Below are 21,340 nucleotides of genomic sequence, written 5' to 3'. Positions count from 1 at the left end.
CTAGTCTTAAGGCCGCTCTCACACAGGAATGCTGCAAAGCGCCACGATTTCAAACGCTGTACTTTTGCAATTTTAATTTTGCTTGCAGCTGCAGCTCCCTGTGGCCGTCAGAGTGTTTTAGCACACCCCATCATTGTGATGGGTGATGGGGTGCGCTAACCGGACAAATATAGAACAGACTTCACTTGAAAATCATGGCTCTGGAAAGCGCCGTCCAGCGCTGCAATTAAGCGCATGTCTGCAAGACCTCATTGATTTCAATGGGAGCGTTATACTGTGATGCAAAATGAAAGATTATAATGAATATTGGAATAACCTTTATATGATCTATTGTCTATACAATATGATGGGTTTGCCCTTCTATAAAACAATCGTGTCCTTGATTCTCATCTCGGAATATAATGGGAGATATTATGTGACATATAACATGCCTTAAAGATAAATTGTTGGAAGGAACACAATAAAAGCGTTCTGTCAGTAAAACATAAGAATAACTCCAAGAAAAGATTTTCTTCACAGATGATCCTCTCGCAGCCCGTATAGCAGCCACCCACCCAACTTGGAGATGCTGCCGCTTGTACTGTCTGATCTAGGAACAACAGCCTGAAGATTGCTGAAAATTATGAAGATAGCTAAAAGTACTGTATGTGTAAATACGTTTCTGGTTTAATAGATTGGTCGTCTGCAGTTGGGATCGGAACAGGATCATCAGCACATAACCTCCACAATATCCGTAGGTGGAAAGGCAGTGATAGTTCGGTACTACTTTTTATCTGTAGCTGATGTAGATCATGAGTCACATTCACTGACCACACTGCATTGCTGGTAACTTAAAACTTCCACGGCATATATCAGTCTGTTCCTTCACTGTTGATTACGGCTTGGGCCGAGTTACTACTCATTGTGGTCACGCTTCCCAGTTCTGCCAACAAGGAGGGTATCTTGCAATGATGTAGACAGTGATCTCCACCAGTTGGGGCTGCGTCTGCCCCGTTTATTTCTGCAGACAGCTATAGAAGCTAGACGCCAGAAGGGAGAGGGGATATTTGCAAGCCAAACATTCCCAGATCCTTTAACCATTCCTCATAGGGCGTGATTTGCAGACCGCTCACCATCTTAGTAACTCTTCTCTGAACTTGCTGCAGTTTGTCTATGTCTTTTTTTAAAGTGGGGTGCCCAGAACTGGACACAGTATTCCAGATGATGTCTGACTAAGGAAGAGTAGAGGGGGATAATGACCTCACGTGATCTAGACTCTATGCTTCTCTTAATACATCCAAGAATTGTGTTTGCCTTTTTGGCTGCTGTATCACATTGTGGACTCATGTTCAGTCTATGATCTATTAGTATACCCGTCTTTTTCACATGTGCTGCTGCTTAGCCCAAATCCTCCCATTCTGTATGTGATTTTTTTCATTTTTCTTGCCCAGATGTAGGACTTTGCATTTCTCCTTGTTAAACACCATTCTGTTAGTCGCTGCCCACTGTGCAAGCTTTTCTAGATCTTTTTGAATACTCTCCCTCTCTTCCCTAGTGTTAGCTATCCCTCATAGCTTTGTGTCGTCGGCAAATGTGATCAGTTTTAAATCAATTTCCTCCTCCAGATGATTTATAAAAATGTGGCACAACACTGGGCCTAGGACAGAGCCTTGTGGTACCCTGCTTAAGACATTCTTCCACTTCGATATGCAGCCATTTATGATCACTCTTTGAGTACGATCTGTTACCATGCAGCGCGGCGTGGGGTCCCGCAGTCAGCGCTCGCCGCTCTGGCGTCGGCTCCGGCATCCTGGAGCTGTGGTGTCAGGGCTCTCCCGGCGACGTGGGGTGGCCAGTGTGCGGTGGAGTGGGCGGGTCTGCCCGTAGGGCGCCACCCGCACCCCTTCCTCTCTCTTGTACTGTGAGTGGGGGGTTGGCTCCTCCCACTCTCTGCCCCTGGGCAGAGTCTTGCTGTTATAAGGCTGGCAGTGACCTGAGCTCACTACCAGTTATTGGTTCTGTCTGCTACTAGTCTGTCCTGTCTGTTGGTTCTCCTCAGTCAGCTCGCTAGGTTGCTAGTCAGTTCCTTCCCAAGCTTTGTCTTAGCTCAGTCTTTGTCTGTTGGTCATTCCATCTGCCTTTGCTGTCGGCACTCTGTCCCCCGTCAGTTAGTTCCATCTAGGTAGTCGCCAGGTCCCTAGCCAGAGTAGGGACCGCCGCCCAGTTGTCCACCTGGGGTTAGCCAGGTCGAGGCAAGTAGGCAGGGACAGTGGGGTGCGGTAAGTTCAGGGCACCCCATCTGGCGCTCGGGGGTCAGAGTGCCGTAACACGATCACTCAGCCAGTTGTGAATCCACATAACAGTTGCCTTGTCAATCCCATATTTGGTCGTCTTTTAAATAATTATGGTATGAGATACTTTGTCAAATGCTTTACTAAAGTCAAGATATACTATATCCACCACATTTCCCTGATCAACCCAGTCAACCCAGGACTTTACTATTGATGACCTATCCTCACAATAGGTCATCAATAGTTGATTGGAAAGGGTCCGCTGCTTGGGATCCCTACCAATCTGCTGATATTGGGCCAGTTGTCTTTGTGGACAGAGCCAGAAGCAGACACCTCTATCTGTAGTGCAGCATTGTTAATGTATTTAATATAATGGGTCGTTGTGCCTGTAGTACCAACCTGGGCCACTGCACTTTGGACAGCACTGTCTGCTTCTGGCTCTGTTCACAATGAGAAATGGGCTGGCAATCAAATGATCAGTGAGGATCCCCCCACGATCAACTATTGAGATCCTATCCTGAGGAAAGGTTACTGTGTTTCCCCGAAAATAAGACACTGTCTTATTTTTTTTTCCCCAAAAAGGGCACAGTGTCTTATTTTCGGGGGTGAGGAGGGGCCTTGTACTTACCTGGTCCGCGACGTCCCGATGCCTCCCGATGGTGTCCGGCGGCGGTGCAGCGTCCTCCTCGTCTCACAGATGCCTTCTGCTGGCAATGAGGCTTTGAATACCCCGCCTCCAGCAAAGTGAGCACTGGCAGCGAATCACAGCCGGCGCTCGATGAGTCAATCACATCCATTTAGTGATGTCATTCACCCCTGGCCCATGGTCAAAAGACTGAAAACAGAAAACTCTGTTCTTTTCAGTTCTCCCCAGAAAGGCCTGGAATAAAAAAGACTTAAAGGGGTTTATCAGAATAACAAGTTATCTCCTATCCAGGGGATAAGGAGACTTCCTGATCTGTGGGAGTTTTACCACTGAGACTCCTGCTGATCTCTAGAATGCAACTCCCATGTCCTGTTTTCCTATCACTGCGGGTTTTGATTCTTCCCAAGCATTGATGTCACTCTTAATGGAGCGCTGGTTGAGCTTGGGCAGTCAGCACTCTATTCATTTCAATGGGAGTGGCGGAAATACCCAACCAGGTGCCTTGTTATTCTGGTACAACCCCTTTGAGGAAATGTTATCTATATGGTATTACACTCACTAAACCAGCCGTGGAACAATAAGTTGATACTTGGAACCAGTCAAAAGCAGGTTATGTGCTGCTGCTGGATCTTATCTAATGCTTACCCCTACTTTAACAATAAACAGTTTGATAACCACTTCCTGACTAGAAGAGTTACCCCACCCACCCCCCTTGTTATCAGATCTCAGACATGAACCACCAAAATAAAGACTCGACACAAGAAGATTGATTTGATTGGGCACATCAGTCATTTTCTTTAACAAACAAGTATAAATAACATGACCAACTCAAAACCCCAGGAGGACCTACTCCTCAAATCAAATTCTCATGAGCGCAAACTCAGACAAGGTGAAGAGTTGTCCTCAAAGTCTACCAAAAATTCTTCATACCACTCAGTTGTCGTACCAACACCAATCACTACCGGCTCGGCGGTACCAATTACTGAACCAATTAGTGTTCCTTCCCAAAATAGCCACTAGAACATCAATTTTGGGGTCCACATATAACCTAACCACCAGGTGAGTCCAGAACTAAAGGTTTCCTGTTTGCAACCTTAGGTCCTCCAAAACACCAAATTTCAAGACCCCCCCCCCCCCCCGCCGCTCTGCCCCAACACAATCCATTACACCCCCCTCCCCCCCAAAAAAATTAATACTTCATAGGCAGCAACCCCCAGCTAAATAACAACACACAAAAAGAGGGAGGGTGTTGGAGATTCTACCAAGTGGTAACCAAAACGGATGACTCTCTCCAAGTGGTCAGCCCATTCTACATACCCTTCCCCTTATGTAAATTCAACCCTTCTCCATCTAACGTCATATCTCCACCCAATCATAGTTGTGTTCTCAACCAAACACTATCATGCTCACCTTCCTCAATGCCTTCATCCCTGGCTCCACTTTATAGTAGGTTAAATAAGGAAAGAATATTACTTTCTGATGAGAACCCTCAACTCTCCAGTGTAAGGACCCTTCCAAACAACCCCCTACGTCTCAGTTTCTTGTGGTGGTGATAGATTGTGGTTAGCCTCAGTCACATCTGATTTTTAGCTTTTGGGTTGAGTAATATTTAATGAACAGAGTTCACCGTATTTAATTTCATATAATAAATCAACCACTTAAACTCGCCCTGTTCCATAAGGAAGATCTATTTCATCTACGTCTCAGAGTCTCTCGACCAAGCCATCTATCAGATCTACTTTGCAGACACGTTGATGACTGCCAATATCGCCGGACTCGGTTTACAGCCACACACTGATTGAGGTTGGCCTTATGAAATCTACAGCAGACTCATATATTTTCCCAAAAAACAATCCTGTCAGTTACACTTAAATTCCCTTTCAATAAAACAATTTCAGAGGCATTTTTTGGCTTTACGCTGAGGGAATATGAGAAACGGGGACTATTGGTTCTCCAAAAATGAAGCCTGATGTGTTTTCATTCCGCTCGTTATTTTAGCAAAGCTCCAGGTTAGCCTGCCAAATTCTGCAACTCTCAGATAGAATTCTAAGTGTTCTGGGCGTTGAATACTCATCTCATCAGGACAACCACTGAAGAATGTGCAATGATCTGAGGAAGAGAATGAAAATCTAGAAAAACACAGAAAACGATAAAACTGCATCATAAGCACCTTCACTGGTGTAACCTAATGGGCTTGTCCACCTTCGGCTCTTGCTTTCATACCTGAAGAATGTAGGCAGGGTTGTAATGTATGGGGCATTCGCATGGATGTATGCAATATCGGTCTATGAAAAATTCACCATGTATGTGCGCATTGCATGTGATTTTTGATGTGTGCGCATTTTTGCTCTTGCATTCATAGTGTTTTTCAGGCACTCAAAAAAAAGGTAAAGGACTGGATAGGGGGCCGGAGGACTTACTTGGAAGCCCACATGACGAGGTTTGGAGGGAAGGGACAGGTAGTGAAGGGATTAACTCGAGTGCAGGGGGGAAGGAGGGGTAGGAGGAAGTAGCAGGGCTCCGAGTCCAGAAGAAACAGGATAGCAGAGGACAGCCTGTGAAGTCCTGCCCGCCTTTCCCTTTTCTCCTTTCAGGTGGTAGTCATTGATGGGGTTAAGAGTCTATCGGGCAGGTTCTTAAAATGCTGTTGTGGCAGCTGTGTGGCGGGAGGAGGTCGTAAATTGGTGGAAGGGGATTTCATCAGGTGTATGGTCCCTTTATTCATGGAGCAGTTCTGGTTGGTCTGGCTCATGTGGGACTTGCATGGGGTCAAGTCCTAAATAGTCTAATTAAGAGTGCCGACCCACTAACATTTTTTCCTCTAGCGCTGTGAGATTGAGTGCCTCACAGACTATAGAAAACACTGCAATATCGCTCATTGCTTTTAATGGGACTGGCGACAGCAGTGCCAACCCCATTGAAAACATAAGGAGTGCATCCTGGACTTTTGCCACAGCTGTGACAGCTATGGCAGAGGATTCCTTCATCCCCACAGGGACCGCAAGGATAAAGGAATCCTCTGCCACAGCTGTGGCAGAAGTCCTTGATGCTATCCCATTCCTTTCAATGGAGCTGGCACTGCTGCAGCCCCATTGAAAGTAGTGGGTTGCAGGCAACCCCCGCAGCAATGATTTTTGGGAAAGGGCTTGAAATATAAGCCCTTCCCTAAAAATCATGGCTATCTGTAAAAAAAAGTAAAAAAAAAAAATATATATATATATATATACTCACCTAGAAGAGCAGTCCGGCTCTTCTCTCCTGCCCCGGCAGTTGTCTTCTGTGTTCTGGAGGCCAGGGATTGAAAAATCCCTGCCTCCAGAAAGCGCTGGTGTCATTGGCTGAGTGCTCAGCCAATCACAGGCAGCCCTCAGCCATAAATGGCTGAGGGCTGCCTGTGATTGGCTGAGCGCTGTGACCAATCATAGGCAGCCCTCAGCTGTCACTCAATGGCTGAGGGCTACTTGTGATTGGCTGAGCGCTCTGCCAATGAGACCAGCGCTTTCTGGAGGTGGGGATTTTTCAATCCCCAGCCTCTAGAACACAGAAGACAGCTGCCGAAGCAGGAGAGAAGAGCCGGATGGCTCTTGTAGGTGACTATATATATATATATATATATATATATATACAGTATATATATATATATATATATATAATGTATTTTACTTTTTTAACAGCTAGCCGTGATTTTCAGGGAAGGGCTTATATTTCAAGCCTTTCCCTGAAAAATCATCGCTGTGGGGGTTGCTTGCAACCCACTGCTTTCAATAGGGCTGCAGCACTGCGAAGAAAATCATGCAAGATTTGTCCATTGCGAGACACACAAATCTTACACAAATATGAAACCCATTCTTTTAAATGAGGCCATACACATGAGCGATTTTTTTCCCCATATTGCATTGCACCGCGATGCAGGAAACAAAAAATTGCGTCATGTTCTATCTTTGGTTGTCCCCCCAGAACGCCTCATCCATTGTTTTCAATAAGGGCCGGCAAAAACATCTCACGCAAGTGCGATGCGAGGTTTTCCATTGAAAACAATCGGAAACACTTGCCGATCCTGAAGTAATGCGAGGCGTTTTTAACACAAACACCTTGATATCTCAGGTCCGGGAGGCATGGAAGTGATGGTGGGAAAAACAGAGGAAAATTTGAAGGTAAATCCGGTCTCTTGACTTGGGTTCGTCTTAGGTTCTATAGCTTCAGTAACCTGCAGCACGAGAGATCCAGACACTTCCCAGTGTCTCCGGCACAACAAAACAGCTGTGCGCCAAAAACAGGAGAGCTTCTAGTAACACGGCTCAGGAGACAAACTCATACTAACATAGTAGGTTAGGCTGAAAGAAGAAAAATGTCCATCCAATTCAGCCTGTTTTCACCCCCCCCCCCCCTTGTTGATCCAGAGGAAGGCAAGAAAAACCCAATGAGGCTGAAGCCAATTTACCCCTCTTTTTTGGGAAAACTCTCAGAAATTGTCCCACTTCAACAAAGCACCTTACCATCTCCACCTCTGATTCACCGGGATCCTTCCTCTACTTACAGACACAGCACACGCAAAATACTACAATGAAATTGCGCAGGGAAAGAGCACATATTAAACTAATTACACTAATTGCCTATTTCAGTGCATGGTAGCATGTACAAGCAAAAAGTGCATGAAGATGTGTATGCAAATACACAACACATTGCAGAAATATGCTACAAAAACCCACAGAGCCTTGTGTAGAGCCTTAAAGGGGTTGTCCCGAGGCAGCAAGTGGGGTTATACACTTCCGTATGGCCATATTAATGCACTTTGTAATGTACATTGTGCATTAATTATGAGCCATACAGAAGTTATACACTTACCTGCTCCGTTGCTGGCGTCCTCGTTCCCATGGAGCCGACTAATTTTCGCCCTCCGATGGCCAAATTAGCAGCGCTTGCGCAGTCCGGGTCTTCTGCTCTCTTCTATGGGGCCGCTCGTGTAGAATGCCGGCTCCGTGTAGCTCCGCCCCGTCACGTGCCGATTCCAGCCAATCAGGAGGCTGAAATCGGCAATGGACCGCACAGAAGCCCTGCGGTCCACGGAGACAGAGGATCCCGGCGGCCATCTTCAGCAGGTAAGTATGAAGACGCCGGACCGCCGGGATTCAGGTAAGCGCTGTGCGGGTTGTTTTTTTAACCCCTGCATCGGGGTTGTCTCGCGCCGAACGGGGGGGGGGGGGGGTTAAAAAAAAAAAACCCGTTTCGGCGCGGGACAACCCCTTTAAGTCAGCAGTATGCAGTCCTAAGCTCTCGCTCATGACCTGAAGGTTGCAAGTTCAATCCCAACTTGGTTCAAGTAATCAGCTCAAAGTTGACTCAGCTTTCCATCCTTTTGAGGTTAGTAAAACAAGTACCCAGCTTGGTGGGTGGTGTGGTGGTGGTGGTGGGGGTAATAAAAAATTAGTTGAAAGTGCTGCGGAATAAGTTATCGCTATACAAATAACAATATCCGGATATGAACCATAGTTTTAAATATGTTTACACCTGTGTGTAGCCGGGCCTTTCTCTTTTTTCATACACACGCAAAAACTGCATCTGTGAGTGGTCCAGCGGGCGTTTCAGTGAGCTTTTAGCACCGCGTATTATGTGCATGAAAAATATTTCGTCCTGCGTAAACGGTCACAAATTAGTAAAATTGGCTTCTACCTCATTGGGCTCCTTCACACAGGCGTATTTGCACACGCACAATGTGCAGAGAATAGAATTCAATGATTTCAATGGGCTCGTTAAAATACGCATATTTGTGCGCATTTTTGGGCCGCGCAAAAAAAGATAGAACATGTTTTATCTTTCTGTGTAGTTGTGCATGAAAGGTCCCCATAGAAGTCAATGGGGGGAGGGGGGGTCAGAAATCCGCACGCAATACTGAAGGAGATGCTTGAAACACTGCGTAACTGTGTAGAAGAAAGAACACATCTGGAACTAATTAGTCATTTCAAGCGGTGCGTTTGTTTGCCGCGTGCAAAGTGTTTTTTTTTAAACAGTCTAGTGGACAAATAAATTGCAGCATAACCTACGGGAATAATTGAAAAAAACGGATCGCACTTGTTTGATGTAATTGCAATTCATTTTAAATTCAATGTAACCATAAAAAAGTGCGCAGAACCTTTATACTCATGTCATTCGGGCCATTGCGCATTTTTTTTTAGCGCATGCGCACATTCAATGCAAATTTGATGAAAAGACCTCAAAAATATCCTAGAAATGCAAAAGTGAAAATTACGCGAAAAAACTTTTACGGACTAAAAAAAATATATGCATGAATATATCCTTAGGGCAGATTCACACGGACACATTTGTACGCGCAAAATTTACGCGTGCAATTCGCAGAGCATAGAGCCCAATGATTTCAATGGGTTTGCTCACATAACCATATTTTGCGCGGTTTTTGGGCTGCACAAAAAAAAAAATCACAGCATGCTCTATTTTCCTGCATATTTGCGTATGAACGTTCCGCATAGAAGTCATCGGAGAGGGGGGGATGATGCAAACACGCTCCCAATACGCCAGCAGATGCGTGAAACATTGCGTAATTCCATAACTCATTCATTAAGAGTAATTAGCCATTTCAATCGACGCATCTTCGTTTGCCGTGTACAAATATATATATCTTGCAGCCGCAAAAAGTACTGTTCAGTGCGCAAAAGCTCTCCACTCATGCACGCTAAATCAGGTCTAACACACACTTTTACTATGCTCCCTGCGAAGGGTGAAATGTGTGATAAATCGGCACAAAATGTGATTCCCCTATGGGCTTACGCTTCAAAAAAACTGCACGAAAAAGTGAAGTGTGACTCCAGCCTAAGAATAATCGGAGCCTATAAACTCGCCGCAGGCTGTTCTTGTCTACTAACCTCCGTTTTCTTTCCTCGGATGATGGTTTCCGACCCCGTAATAGGTTTTATTAGACGGATATGCATAATTTAAATTGGAAATATTTGCTTCAATAATTAATATTTCTTTATTCAGCGGGAATGTGAATTATAACCGGAGAATGGAATGCACTTCCCACTCTTTTCCACTAGAGGCTGCTCTGGAGCCGGGGAGCCCTGGGAATAAATCAGGCTGGGCTCACTCGTTTGTCCTTCAGTGATACATAAACACAATTGGGAATTGGAGACTTGCAGGGAGACACAGCACTTGTTCCTATAACAGTCTGATTTATGGAAGGCTTCTTTAGGGTTGATCACTGGATGCCATCCTTTCTATGTGGATCCTAAGCAATTTGCAGTGTAAATCTGCTGGAGGCTGCTGAGGATGCAAGCTGTAGATTGGTCCAAGCTGAAACAAGAGGTTCAGATGGAGTATTAAATGCTTGTTGGGGGAGAAATCTCTAAGCAGTCATCATCCCTTTTGTCAATATGACAGTCAGATGAGGACATGGGAATACAAACAGACGTGCGGAGCCGGCCACAAGGAGGGTGGAGGAAGAGCAGTTTTGCAAAAAATGACATGCAAGGAATCTGGGGTTTACAAATCGTCGTCTTGAGTCCAACTCCTTGCAAATAAAATAAGGAGAAAAAAACAGAAGGAGAACGTTCATCAGAGACCAACAGGGCACAATCCACCCTGGAAGACAGACGGTGAACTGTAAGTATATCTATAAGGAGAGGAGGGGGCTGCAAACCTGTTTGATATCAATTCTTAGAATCATTGTTGCCATTTGTGTTTATATACGACTTAAATGTTGCCAGCTGCAATATATTAGGTCTATGGGGAAGTTGAGTTTTATTATTGTGCTATGATTTGCATCATCGGAAATGTTTTTCGAACCAGGGGAAACCTGTAGCTGCTGCTGCTGCTGCAAAAAAGCCACTTGGAAAGCAGAAATAATGAGAGCGCTGTCACTTTAAAAGGGAATTATGAGTAAAAGCTCTGGTTTCCCAGGGGCTTTTCGAAAGCTCCCTGTTGAATAAGCTACAGAACCCTGATTGATAGGCGGCGCAGTTTGCTGCTGTTCTTTTTAATATCATGCGATTGTGTTCTAATGGATGAGACTGTCATAAATGTATAGACTGTATATAGGGTTATATAGACGATGCACAGCACTCGTAATGGGGGTGCCAGGGCCTAGGTTGGAGCCTATTGTAAAGTCTTTTCTCCCCCCGTTTTGTTCTGTGTTCCAGGATGAGAACCTGCGCAATGTGAAGCGAAAAGGCAGATGCTTTATTTTGCAAGTGTTTTCCATGGAGACTCGGCACGGCTCGCCATCCCCTTCTAGTGCAGGAGAGATGGATGGATGGAGACAAGTCACCAGGAGGAGAGCAGCGACACCTGCAAAGTGATGGCTCCCAGCTACTTCATACCCCCTGTATGTATCCCACCAAGGCCAAGCTACTGCCTACTGATCATATTGACTGTGGTTAAATGAATCAGGTCTACTGAATTACAGCTTCCGTTTTTTTTTTTTTTTGGTCTTCCATGGAAGGGTTAAATGTGTGCGGTTTTTCACCTGGCAGTCGCTTTGCATTAGGGACATTGAATATGACAATGGATTAGAGGACGGCGCTGGCACATGTGGATTTTGGCAAGTGGTCCTTGCTTCTAGGACAGAATACCTTCTTTTGGCTGCTTTTTGCTCCTTCTAAGAAGCTCCAAGCAGATTTGATTTTACTTAAAACCTCAGAGAAGAAGCCGGAGGCTCCGCTGGATTGTAAACCACTTGCATTTTATCGGAGGAGTCGGAGTTTGGAGTAGAACCATCTGTTGCTCATCCATATACTGCGGAGTGGGAGATGTATAATACAATTTGGGGGGAGTTGCTGCACCCTTGTGGATTGCCAGGGGGCAACCATGGTGGGGAAATACTCTGAAGGTCCCAAAGCCTCCTGTGGATACTAAACTAGTTACATTCTGTTCTTTCTGCACTTTGTAAAAGAAGGGGGTCCATTTTTTTTTTTTCCTAAATACTGGATCCTTAGTCAATCAAGTTCTACAAAAAAAGAGGAGGGGGTTACAAACTTTTGCAAAACTGACCCTTTTGCATCTTTAAGGGTCCGATGAACCTGGACGAAGGAAGGGTCATATAAGCTTTTACAAAACTGTATAAATATTGGCTCCTCAACCAATGAACCTGACAAAATTTTGCAGAACTGACGCCTTGGTCTACCAGTCAATGAACCTGCACAATGGAGGTGGGCATCACAGTAACTTGTTGCAAAACCAACCCCTTTGCATAAATAATTGGATTTTCCGTTAACGAACTCAACGCAACTATAGGGGTGTGAAATTTATTGCAAAACTGACTATTTATTGCCTCAGCCAATGAACCTTCCCCAAAAAAGTGGTGACAATTTATTGCAAAACTGACCCCATTTTGTAACTATCGGACCCTCAACCAATGAACCTGCATCACGGTAACAACTTTATTTGCAAAACTGACCTCTTTGCCTATTTAAACCTGCACAAACGAATCGGGGTTTACAAGTGGTTGCAAAGCCGATCCCTTTGCATAAATATCAGATTCTCCACCGCCACTGGCATCTTATAGCTCTACGGACTGCAATTGTGGGGATGACTTTACATTATCTTTCTAAGGACACGTGTGTTTCTCACCAGAGCTGCCCGCATGGCTGAGGGTAGGCCATGGCAGGGTGGCACACATCGCTGCTGGTGAGGCAGCCATTTGTCACACATTACTAGCAGCCTCTCTCTATAGACAACACACAAGCAACTAGAGATGGAGGTTGCCATGGTAAGCGCGGAAAGCTCCGGCTGCAGCAGCCACCTACCCTATGGGTATGCGCAAGCCCGTGCCAGAGAACGGGAGCGCCTGGCACATTCCCGGGCAGCTGCCGCTCAGCAGCAGCAACAACAACAACAACAAGCAGCAGCTGAAGGTGGTGCCAATGCCTCCAATCTCAACAGTAGCAGTGGCGGAGGGAACGCGAAGCGCGCGACCCAGTCTGAGCAACAAACGACATCACTTCGTAGGAAAAAAGGGGGCAACCGGCGCAAGTACTGGCCCCTGAGTGGCTGCAACAGATGGAGAAGCCGGCACCACCAAGCGGGCAATGAATGCAGCAGCGGAGGTGTCGGCGGAGGAGGAGAAGAAGATGGAGACACCTTCCCCTCGGAGCTGGTTCCTTGTGGCTCTGAGGAGATGATGCTGAGGGAAGAAGAAGAAGAAGAAGAGGAGGAAGAGGAAGAGGCGGACGAGGAGCAGAAGTTTTACTTATGTGGAGGAGATGAGGAGCGGCGTAGTCCCGGCTACCACCCGGTATACAGCGAGTTTGAGTGTTGCGAGCGGGTCGTCATCAATGTGTCTGGGCTGCGCTTCGAAACCCAGGTGAAGACGTTAGCGCAGTTCCCAGAAACACTGCTGGGTGATGCGGAGAAGAGGATGCGATATTTCGACCCGCTCAGGAACGAGTACTTCTTCGATAGGAATCGGCCGAGCTTTGATGCCATCCTGTACTATTACCAATCCGGTGGGAGGCTAAAGAGACCTGTTAATGTGCCCTTCGACATCTTCTCGGAGGAGGTGAAGTTTTATGAGCTGGGGGATGAAGCGTTGCTGAAGTACCGGGAGGACGAGGGCTTCGTCAAGGAGGAGGAGAAGAGCCTGCCAGAGAACGAGTTCAAGAGACAAGTGTGGCTGCTGTTTGAGTATCCTGAGAGCTCCGGGCCGGCCCGGGGCATTGCCATAGTGTCCGTTCTGGTCATTCTCATCTCCATCGTCATCTTCTGCCTGGAGACCTTACCGGAGTTCCGGGACGACAAGGACAACATGCTGCCCCCGCTGGGCTCTCGGGGGGGAGAGGACGAGGATGGGTTTGGAGGGTACAATGCCACCCTGGGGGTACCTGAGAGTGTGCACACTGCCTTTAACGACCCCTTCTTCATAGTGGAGACTGTGTGCATTGTGTGGTTCTCCTTTGAGTTTGCAGTGAGGTTCTTCGCCTGTCCCAGCAAACCTGGCTTCTTCAGGAACATCATGAACATCATAGATATTGTGTCCATCCTGCCTTACTTCATCACCCTGGGCACCGAGCTTGGGCATCCGCCCCAACAGCAGCAGCAACAACAGCAACAACAGCACCCCATACAGGGCAGTGGGCAGCAACAACAGGCCATGTCCTTTGCCATCCTGCGAATAATCCGCCTGGTTAGGGTCTTCCGAATCTTTAAGTTGTCCCGACACTCCAAGGGATTGCAAATCTTAGGGCATACACTGAGGGCGAGCATGAGAGAATTGGGGTTGCTCATTTTCTTCCTCTTCATCGGAGTCATCCTCTTCTCCAGCGCCGTGTACTTTGCCGAGGCTGATGAGCCTACCACACACTTCCATAGCATCCCGGATGCCTTCTGGTGGGCAGTGGTCACCATGACCACAGTTGGTTATGGAGATATGAAACCTATCACAGTTGGGGGCAAGATAGTTGGTTCCCTGTGTGCCATCGCCGGGGTGTTGACTATCGCCTTGCCCGTGCCGGTCATTGTCTCCAACTTTAACTATTTCTATCACAGGGAAACGGAGAATGAAGAGCAGACGCCGTTGGCGGCCAGTGCGTCCAGCTGCCCGTATTTGCCCACTACCTTGTTAAAGAAGTTAAAGAGCTCTGCGTCTTCCTCTCTCCAGGACAAGTCGGAGTATTTAGAGATGGAAGAAGGGCTCAAGGAGTCTCTATGTGTCAGAGACAAGTCCAGCCAGGGCAATGGCAATGAGACCATTAAGTATAACTGTGTGAATCTAAAGACGCTGGAAACAGATGTGTGAAATGTTCTTTTTTTTTTTCTTTTTTGAAACTTTCTATTTATGCATTGATGAGTGCAGTGATGATGATGATGATGATGATGATTATTATAAAAAAAATGAAAATATGCAAATCTGATCAGAAAAGATAAAAACAATGTAAATGGGGTTTCTGATCAGATAGGAAATCTTAGTGGCTTCCTCTTGTAAGAACATACAACTTTGGGACCAGACACAAAATGTTCTTTAAATGATCACAGTAACAGGAATTTTGGTACCTGTTCTTTTGGTTTTTGTGGTTTTTTTTTCGAATCAACCCGCTTCGATATCTGCATAAGGTTATTTACTGATGTGTGTTATAGCAGAACTATCATCTGCAGCGTCTCATACAACCACATGCAGGGGTCTCCAATGTCTGACTTTCCGGTTGCAAAACTACAACTTGTGGCATGCCTAGAGTTGCAGGACTATGACTTCCAGCCAGGGGTGTAACTATAGAGGGTGCAGGGGATGCAGTTGCACCCAGGTCCAGGAGCCTTAGGGGGCCCATAAAGCCTCTCTTCTCCATATAGGGGGCCCAGTACTATGAATAAAGCTTTATAGTTGGGGGCCCTGTTACAGGTTTTGCATTGGGGCCCAGGAGCTTCAAGTTACTCTTCTGCTTACATATTAAATGCTGTGAAAATACCACTCCCAGCGTTCCCTGTTTTATGCTATGGGACTACAACTCCCAGCATTTAGTGTTGTGAAACTACAATTCAAAGCAGAGGCGTAACTAAGAGCTCTTGGGCCCCAATGCAAAATCTGTAACAGGGCCCCTATGTACCATTTATAATATTGGTGTCTTGGTATGTGATAGGGGGGCCTTTGGGCCCCCTAAGGCTCCTGGGCCCGGTAGTGACTGCTACCTCTGTGCCCCCTATATCTACACCCCTGATTCACAGTATGAAATGCTGTGAAAATACCACTCCCATCATTCCCTGCTATGAAATTATAACTTTTAGCATTCATTTTGTGAACTCATTGCATGTTTTGGTTGCAAAACTACAACTCCCAGCATGCCCCGCTGTTGGGAAACTACGACTCCTGACATCTAGTGTTGGGAAAGTACAACCCCCCAGCATGCCCTGAAGTTGCAGGACCTTAATTCCCATGTTATGGGATAACTACAGCCCCCAGCATTACATGTTGTGAGAATACAACTCCCAGCATGCCCTGCTGCGAACTGTGAAACTACAACTCCCAGCATTCATTTTGTAAAACTGCAAGCCATTGCATGCAGTAACTACAACCCCCAGTATTGAATGTTGTGAAGCTACAACTCACAGCATGCCCTGCTGTTGGGAAACTACAGCTCCCAGCATGCCCTGGAGTTGCAGGACTACAATTCCCAGCATTTCCTGCTGCAAACCACAACGCTATAATTCACAGCATTCATTACGTGAAACTGCATGTCCTTTTATGCTATTGTCACATGACTACTACTCCCCCCCAGTCATTAAGTGCTGTAAAACTGCAACTCCCAGCATGCCCTGCTGCTTAGGAAACTACAACTCCCAGCATGCCCTGCTGCTTAGGAAACTACAACTCCCAGCATGCCCTGCTGTTGGGAAACTACATCTCCCAGCATGCCCTGGAGTTGCAGGGCTACAATTCCCATGCTATGGCTGCATAACTAGGGACCTTTCACACATGACGCACCGCAAGCTGCGGTAAATTCCGCGCCAAAATCCGTAGGCAACCTGCAGTTTTTGATGCAGAATTGAAAATGGCTTTAGACCTGCAGATTTAGGTGCGGAATTCCGTAGCGGCGCATGTGACTGTGTCCTGCGGCGTAATTCCGTCCGTGTGAAAGGTCCCTAAGCGATGTGAAACTACATCTCTTCACGCATTAAATACGTAAAAATATTCCGGCCAGTATTCTCTGCCATCGGCGGTGAAACTACAACTCTCAGCATTCATTTTATGAAACCGCAACCCATTGCATGCTGCGGTAGCATTCAGGCCAGCGTCACACGGGCATATTTGCACGCGTATGTGCATGAGCAATATGAAGAAAATGGAACTCATTGCTGTCAGTGGGTTTGTTCACATGCACAATAATGTTCCTACGCATTGCGGTTGCGTAAAAAATCGTAGCGTGCTGTATTTTGCTGTGCATTAGTGCACTAAAAGTCCCCATAGAAGCCAATAGGGATGCGCAAATATGCGTAAAATATGCTAGGAGATGCGTAATTGCGCAGCAAGAAGAACATATCTGGGACTCATTAGATTAACCATTTCAATCGCTTGAAACATTTATTTATTTATTTTTTTGTTGCGCCAAAAGCACATGCCTTGCTCGTAGAAAAAGCACAGTAAAATACGCTGGTGTGCACGCAAAATAGCGTAGTTCGTTCCGCAAAAACACTACGCTCATGCAAATACGCGAACGCACGTGTGAATCCGGCCTCAGTGTTGCATAACTACAACTCCCAGCATTGTGGTTATGGAACTATAACTCCCAGCATGCCCTGCTGTTCCAAAACTACAACTCTCAACATAAAGTGTTGTGCAGCTATAACTCCCAGCATGCTCTAGGTTATGAAACTACAACTCCCAGCATGCTACAAGTTGAAGGTTGGAGATCCCCGCATTATGTTACTGAAATTTACCTTCTTCATTAACATTTAAAACGAATATATTTGTTCCACATTGAAAAAAAGAAGTATTTTCATGGTGGTCCGCGCCAATGACGGTCCGGGGCTCCTATCCGCTCACTGTACCATAAGATAACAGCATGTTCTTAAAAGAGGAAATATATCACCCGCGTGATCGAAATTCTCCAGTATGGAATCCGCTGTAATTGTTCTTTTTTTTTTTTTTTTTTAATCATTCTGAACATATCAAAAAAAAAGGGGGGGGGGGGGGGAATGGTAGAAAAAAGGGGGTTTTAAAGTAAAAAAAAAAAATATTGAATATCTCTATTTTTACTAGAACGCAATTGTTTTGCACAGACAAGAGCTGACGGGCTGTTTATTATACAACGTATATGTATGTACGCTCAAGGGGAAATTCACGGTTTTCGTAAATGACTGATTGAAAAAGAAGTTAGTAGCCATAACCTCATCAAGCGTTAGTAAAAAAATAAATAAATAAATAATCCGTGTATCAGCACGAGCGCAATTTATTTATTTTTAGGTTTTTGTTTATTTTTTTTAACCAGTTTGTGGAATTTACTTGCGAAATTGTAAACGGCTGCTTATACGTTCCATTTCCAGAAATCAGTAAAGGGCTGCCAATTCCGCACACGAGCTTCTGCTATCCGAGCATTTGCTGGGTGACGCTAAAGTTAACAACCGCTTTCGTCTGCGCTTTTGCGGACTTTTTGTGGTAGGGAATGCTTTTTTTGCACTACAGTCAAAGCTGGATAAGAGAATTATTTAAAGAGACTTCGTACTGTGAACCATTTGCGTCATTTCCGAAGTTTTTGACAATCACTAGGATCTCAGTAGTTCCCTTTTAAATGGCATGGCCGCTCAACGGAACTAGCATTGATAAGTTGGGGCAGGGCAGTTCTTAGATAAGTCCCTATGCATACATTGCAGCCCCTTTATATATATATCGATATATAATCTACAGTACGTTATTCTTGCTTTAATATGGGCCTTACTGTAAAGCCAATGCACAATGAGGCCCAGTCGAGAGAGGAAACTTTTATATTTGCATTCTAATAGTAATTAAAGTCTATGGACCTTGCTTCGAAGGCTGCTACCTCCAACTCTTATTTTTTTAAATAGTATATTAAAGTAAATATTATAGCCGTAACCTAAGACAATATAGTTTTTCTAGAACTAAAAAGCATGTGCCTAAACACTTTCTAACTGGTTTACAGTCGTCGGAGTTCTTTAAGTTCGCTGTGGTTTTAGTCGGATGCCGCCCTATTATTGGTGATGGCAACTATCCACTTGCATTGTATAGAGTAAATGAAGCATTCCAGATTAGGATCTATTCAGTATAATATATTAGAACGTTACAATGTATCAATCCGGGGACACATTCTTCCGAAACTCCTTTGCTACTAGAAGGGGAAAATTGCAACAATTTTGTATTTGCATTTCTCCCTGGCAGCTGAGAGGTTAATAAAACAAAGGCACCCGGTGCGAGCTACGGTAAACATTGCAAGAACTTTTAACTATGCTGCCAAGTTTTCATTATGGGTTTACAAACAAAAAAGACATATCTGCATGTAATGATGGTAAATAGTAAATGTCCATCTCTAGTTTCTGCAGCAAGGGAACGTGTTTACCCATTAGAAATCATATGGATGCGATGGGTTTTTTTTTTTTTTTTTTAAGCTGCAAATTTTCACCTCCATTATGTATAATTCTGAATCAAGGCTCATCTGGAAGTCCATTTCTATGTCGAGCAGAACTGGAGATTAATATTGAGATTGTTTCTCTTTTTTTTTAACGTGTACACTGTCATGTCGCAATCATTTATTGCAGACAAACTAGATTACAATGGAATTAAAGCAATGTCTAAAATGAAATAGGTTTACTGTAGTTTTCTTCATCAGGCTGGGGATGTATCATGAAAATCGTGCTGCTTTTGTTGAGAAATGTTATTGCTATTTGCCACCTGTTCCTTATAATATGTTAGAGGGTAAGGAGACGTGGCCGGAAAAATAATTTGCTGTTACTGTGTTAACCAGAAAAATCTATGATGTTAAAAACTCTTGTATAGAAAAGGCAAAAGTATTATTGAGGTGATACTTTTATTTGCAAACCAGAAAAAAATTCTATAAGCAAGCTTTGCAGACTACTTAATGCCCCTTCATTAGGCTCTTCTCCACTCTGATGAAGAGGCTTAGTAGACTCAAAAGCTTGCTTATAGCATTTTCCTAATCACCCAAAAAATGTAGCACCTACAAATCACAGAACAATTATGTATCCTTTAGAGGCTACTTAATGCCTCTTTATCAGGCTTTTTTTCCACTCTGATGAAGAGGCCAGGTAGACTCAAAAGCTTGCTTATAAAATGTTTCTAGCTAGTCAATAACATGGGTTAGACAATGAAGCATCTGCAAATCACAGAAAAAGAATGCATCCTTTCAAGGCTACTTAATGCCCCTTCATCAGGTTATTTTCCATTCTGATGAAGAGGCCTAGTAAACTCAAAAGCTTGCTTATAGAATTTTACTAGTTAGCAAGTAAATGTAGCATCTACAAATCACAGAAAAATGATGTATCCTTTTGAGGCTACTTAATGCCCTTTTATGAGGCTTATTTCCTGCCTGATGAAGAGGCCAGGTAGACTCGAAAGCTTGCTCATAGAATTTTTCTAGTTAGCCCATAAATATAGCACCTACAAATCACAGAAAAATGATGTATCCTTTCAAGGCTACTTAATGCCCCTTCATCAGGTTCTTTTCCACTCTGATGAAGAGGCCTAGTAAACTCAAAAGCTTGCTTATAGAATTTTTCTAGTTAGCAAGTAAATGTAGCACCTACAAATCACAGAAAAATGATGTATCCTTTCTAGGCTACTTAATGCCCTTTTATGAGGCTTATTTTCAGCCTGATGAAGAGGCCAGATAGACTCGAAAGCTTGCTCATAGAATTTTTCTAGTTAGCCAATAATTGTAGCACCTACAAATCACAGAAAAATGATGTATCCTTTCGAGGCTACTTAATGCCCTTTTATCAGGCTAAATTTCCTTTTAGATGAAGAGGCCTAGTAGACTTGAAAGCTTGCTTATAGCATACTCTAGAATAAATGTAGCACCTACAAATCACAGAAAAAGGGCATATCCATTCAAAAATCACTGATGATATACTAATACAAAATAGAAGGGCAGGTTGAGAACCACATCCATTAGCATGCAGATGGGTAGACTGCTATACAGGGGAGCATTGCTCAGGTGCAAAATACTAATGAACAACCACTCACACCGACCACATATGAGGGGCTGCTTAGTATTATACCAGCACCCTTTGTATGCCTTATCTATGTGCAAGTATAATACTAAGTAGCCCCTCCCCTCAATATGTACTATAGTAGACGTGAGTGCTGATTAATCAGTATTTTGCAGCTATGCAATGCTCCTCCATATAGCCATCTGCCTATATGCTTGCTAAGAAATGTGGTGTGTATACCTGCCCTTGTGTTTTGTATCAATATATCAGTACGAATGGCCGCTCGCAGAGATTTTTGTAAATGTGTCACTTCTATAATACTTTTTGCCTTTTTCATATAAGAGTATTTAACATCATATAGTCAACTTGAAAATTCCCAACTGATCCCAAGCCGTTCAGGTTTTTCTTGGCCTGACCATATAAAATACTGACCGCATGATTTAGCAAGTAGCATTTGGCTGGAAATCAGTTGGAACAGTTATTTCTGATGCTTTGTGGGAAGTAGAAGTGAGTGTAAATTTGGGGTGGAAGCTCTGGGGCCCCAATTCAAACAACCCAATGGGGCTTCCCACCTTCCATGTGTCATTTATATTATTGGCGTCGTCTTAGGGGCAGAGCGAACTTTTGACTCACTGCACCACCAAACTCAAAGTGTTACTCCTGTAGATGTAGCAAAGTTTAACTTGAGCATTATAACTTTCTGTGACAAGTTATCTTAAATGAGTGATCTGGGACATTTAGGGACATTTAGGAATTTTTCTTTTGATGACCTATCCCCTAGTGGTCCTGTTTGGTAGGGCAGACAAGG

General features: G+C 44.5%; 1 protein-coding gene across 1 annotated transcript; it reads left to right on the top strand.

The window, feature by feature from the left end:
• Positions 1-12,556: 12,556 nt before the first annotated feature.
• KCNA4 (potassium voltage-gated channel subfamily A member 4) lies at positions 12,557-15,153 on the top strand. The gene has a single exon (XM_066582207.1). The coding sequence runs from the start codon at positions 12,620-12,622 to the stop codon at positions 14,657-14,659; it is 2,040 nt and encodes a 679-aa protein (XP_066438304.1). The 5' UTR covers positions 12,557-12,619; the 3' UTR covers positions 14,660-15,153.
• Positions 15,154-21,340: the final 6,187 nt, after the last annotated feature.

The sequence above is a fragment of the Eleutherodactylus coqui genome, chromosome 11 (assembly GCF_035609145.1).
Source record: "Eleutherodactylus coqui strain aEleCoq1 chromosome 11, aEleCoq1.hap1, whole genome shotgun sequence".
Classification (NCBI taxonomy): Eukaryota; Metazoa; Chordata; class Amphibia; order Anura; family Eleutherodactylidae; genus Eleutherodactylus; species Eleutherodactylus coqui.
Note: the sequence above shows the minus strand (reverse complement) of the source record. Positions and strands in the feature narration are given on the sequence as shown.

Excerpts from the sequence above, each read along its gene's own strand:
- KCNA4 (XM_066582207.1), top strand. The coding sequence starts at position 12,620 with ATGGAGGTTGCCATGGTAAGCGCGGAAAGCTCCGGCTGCAGCAGCCAC.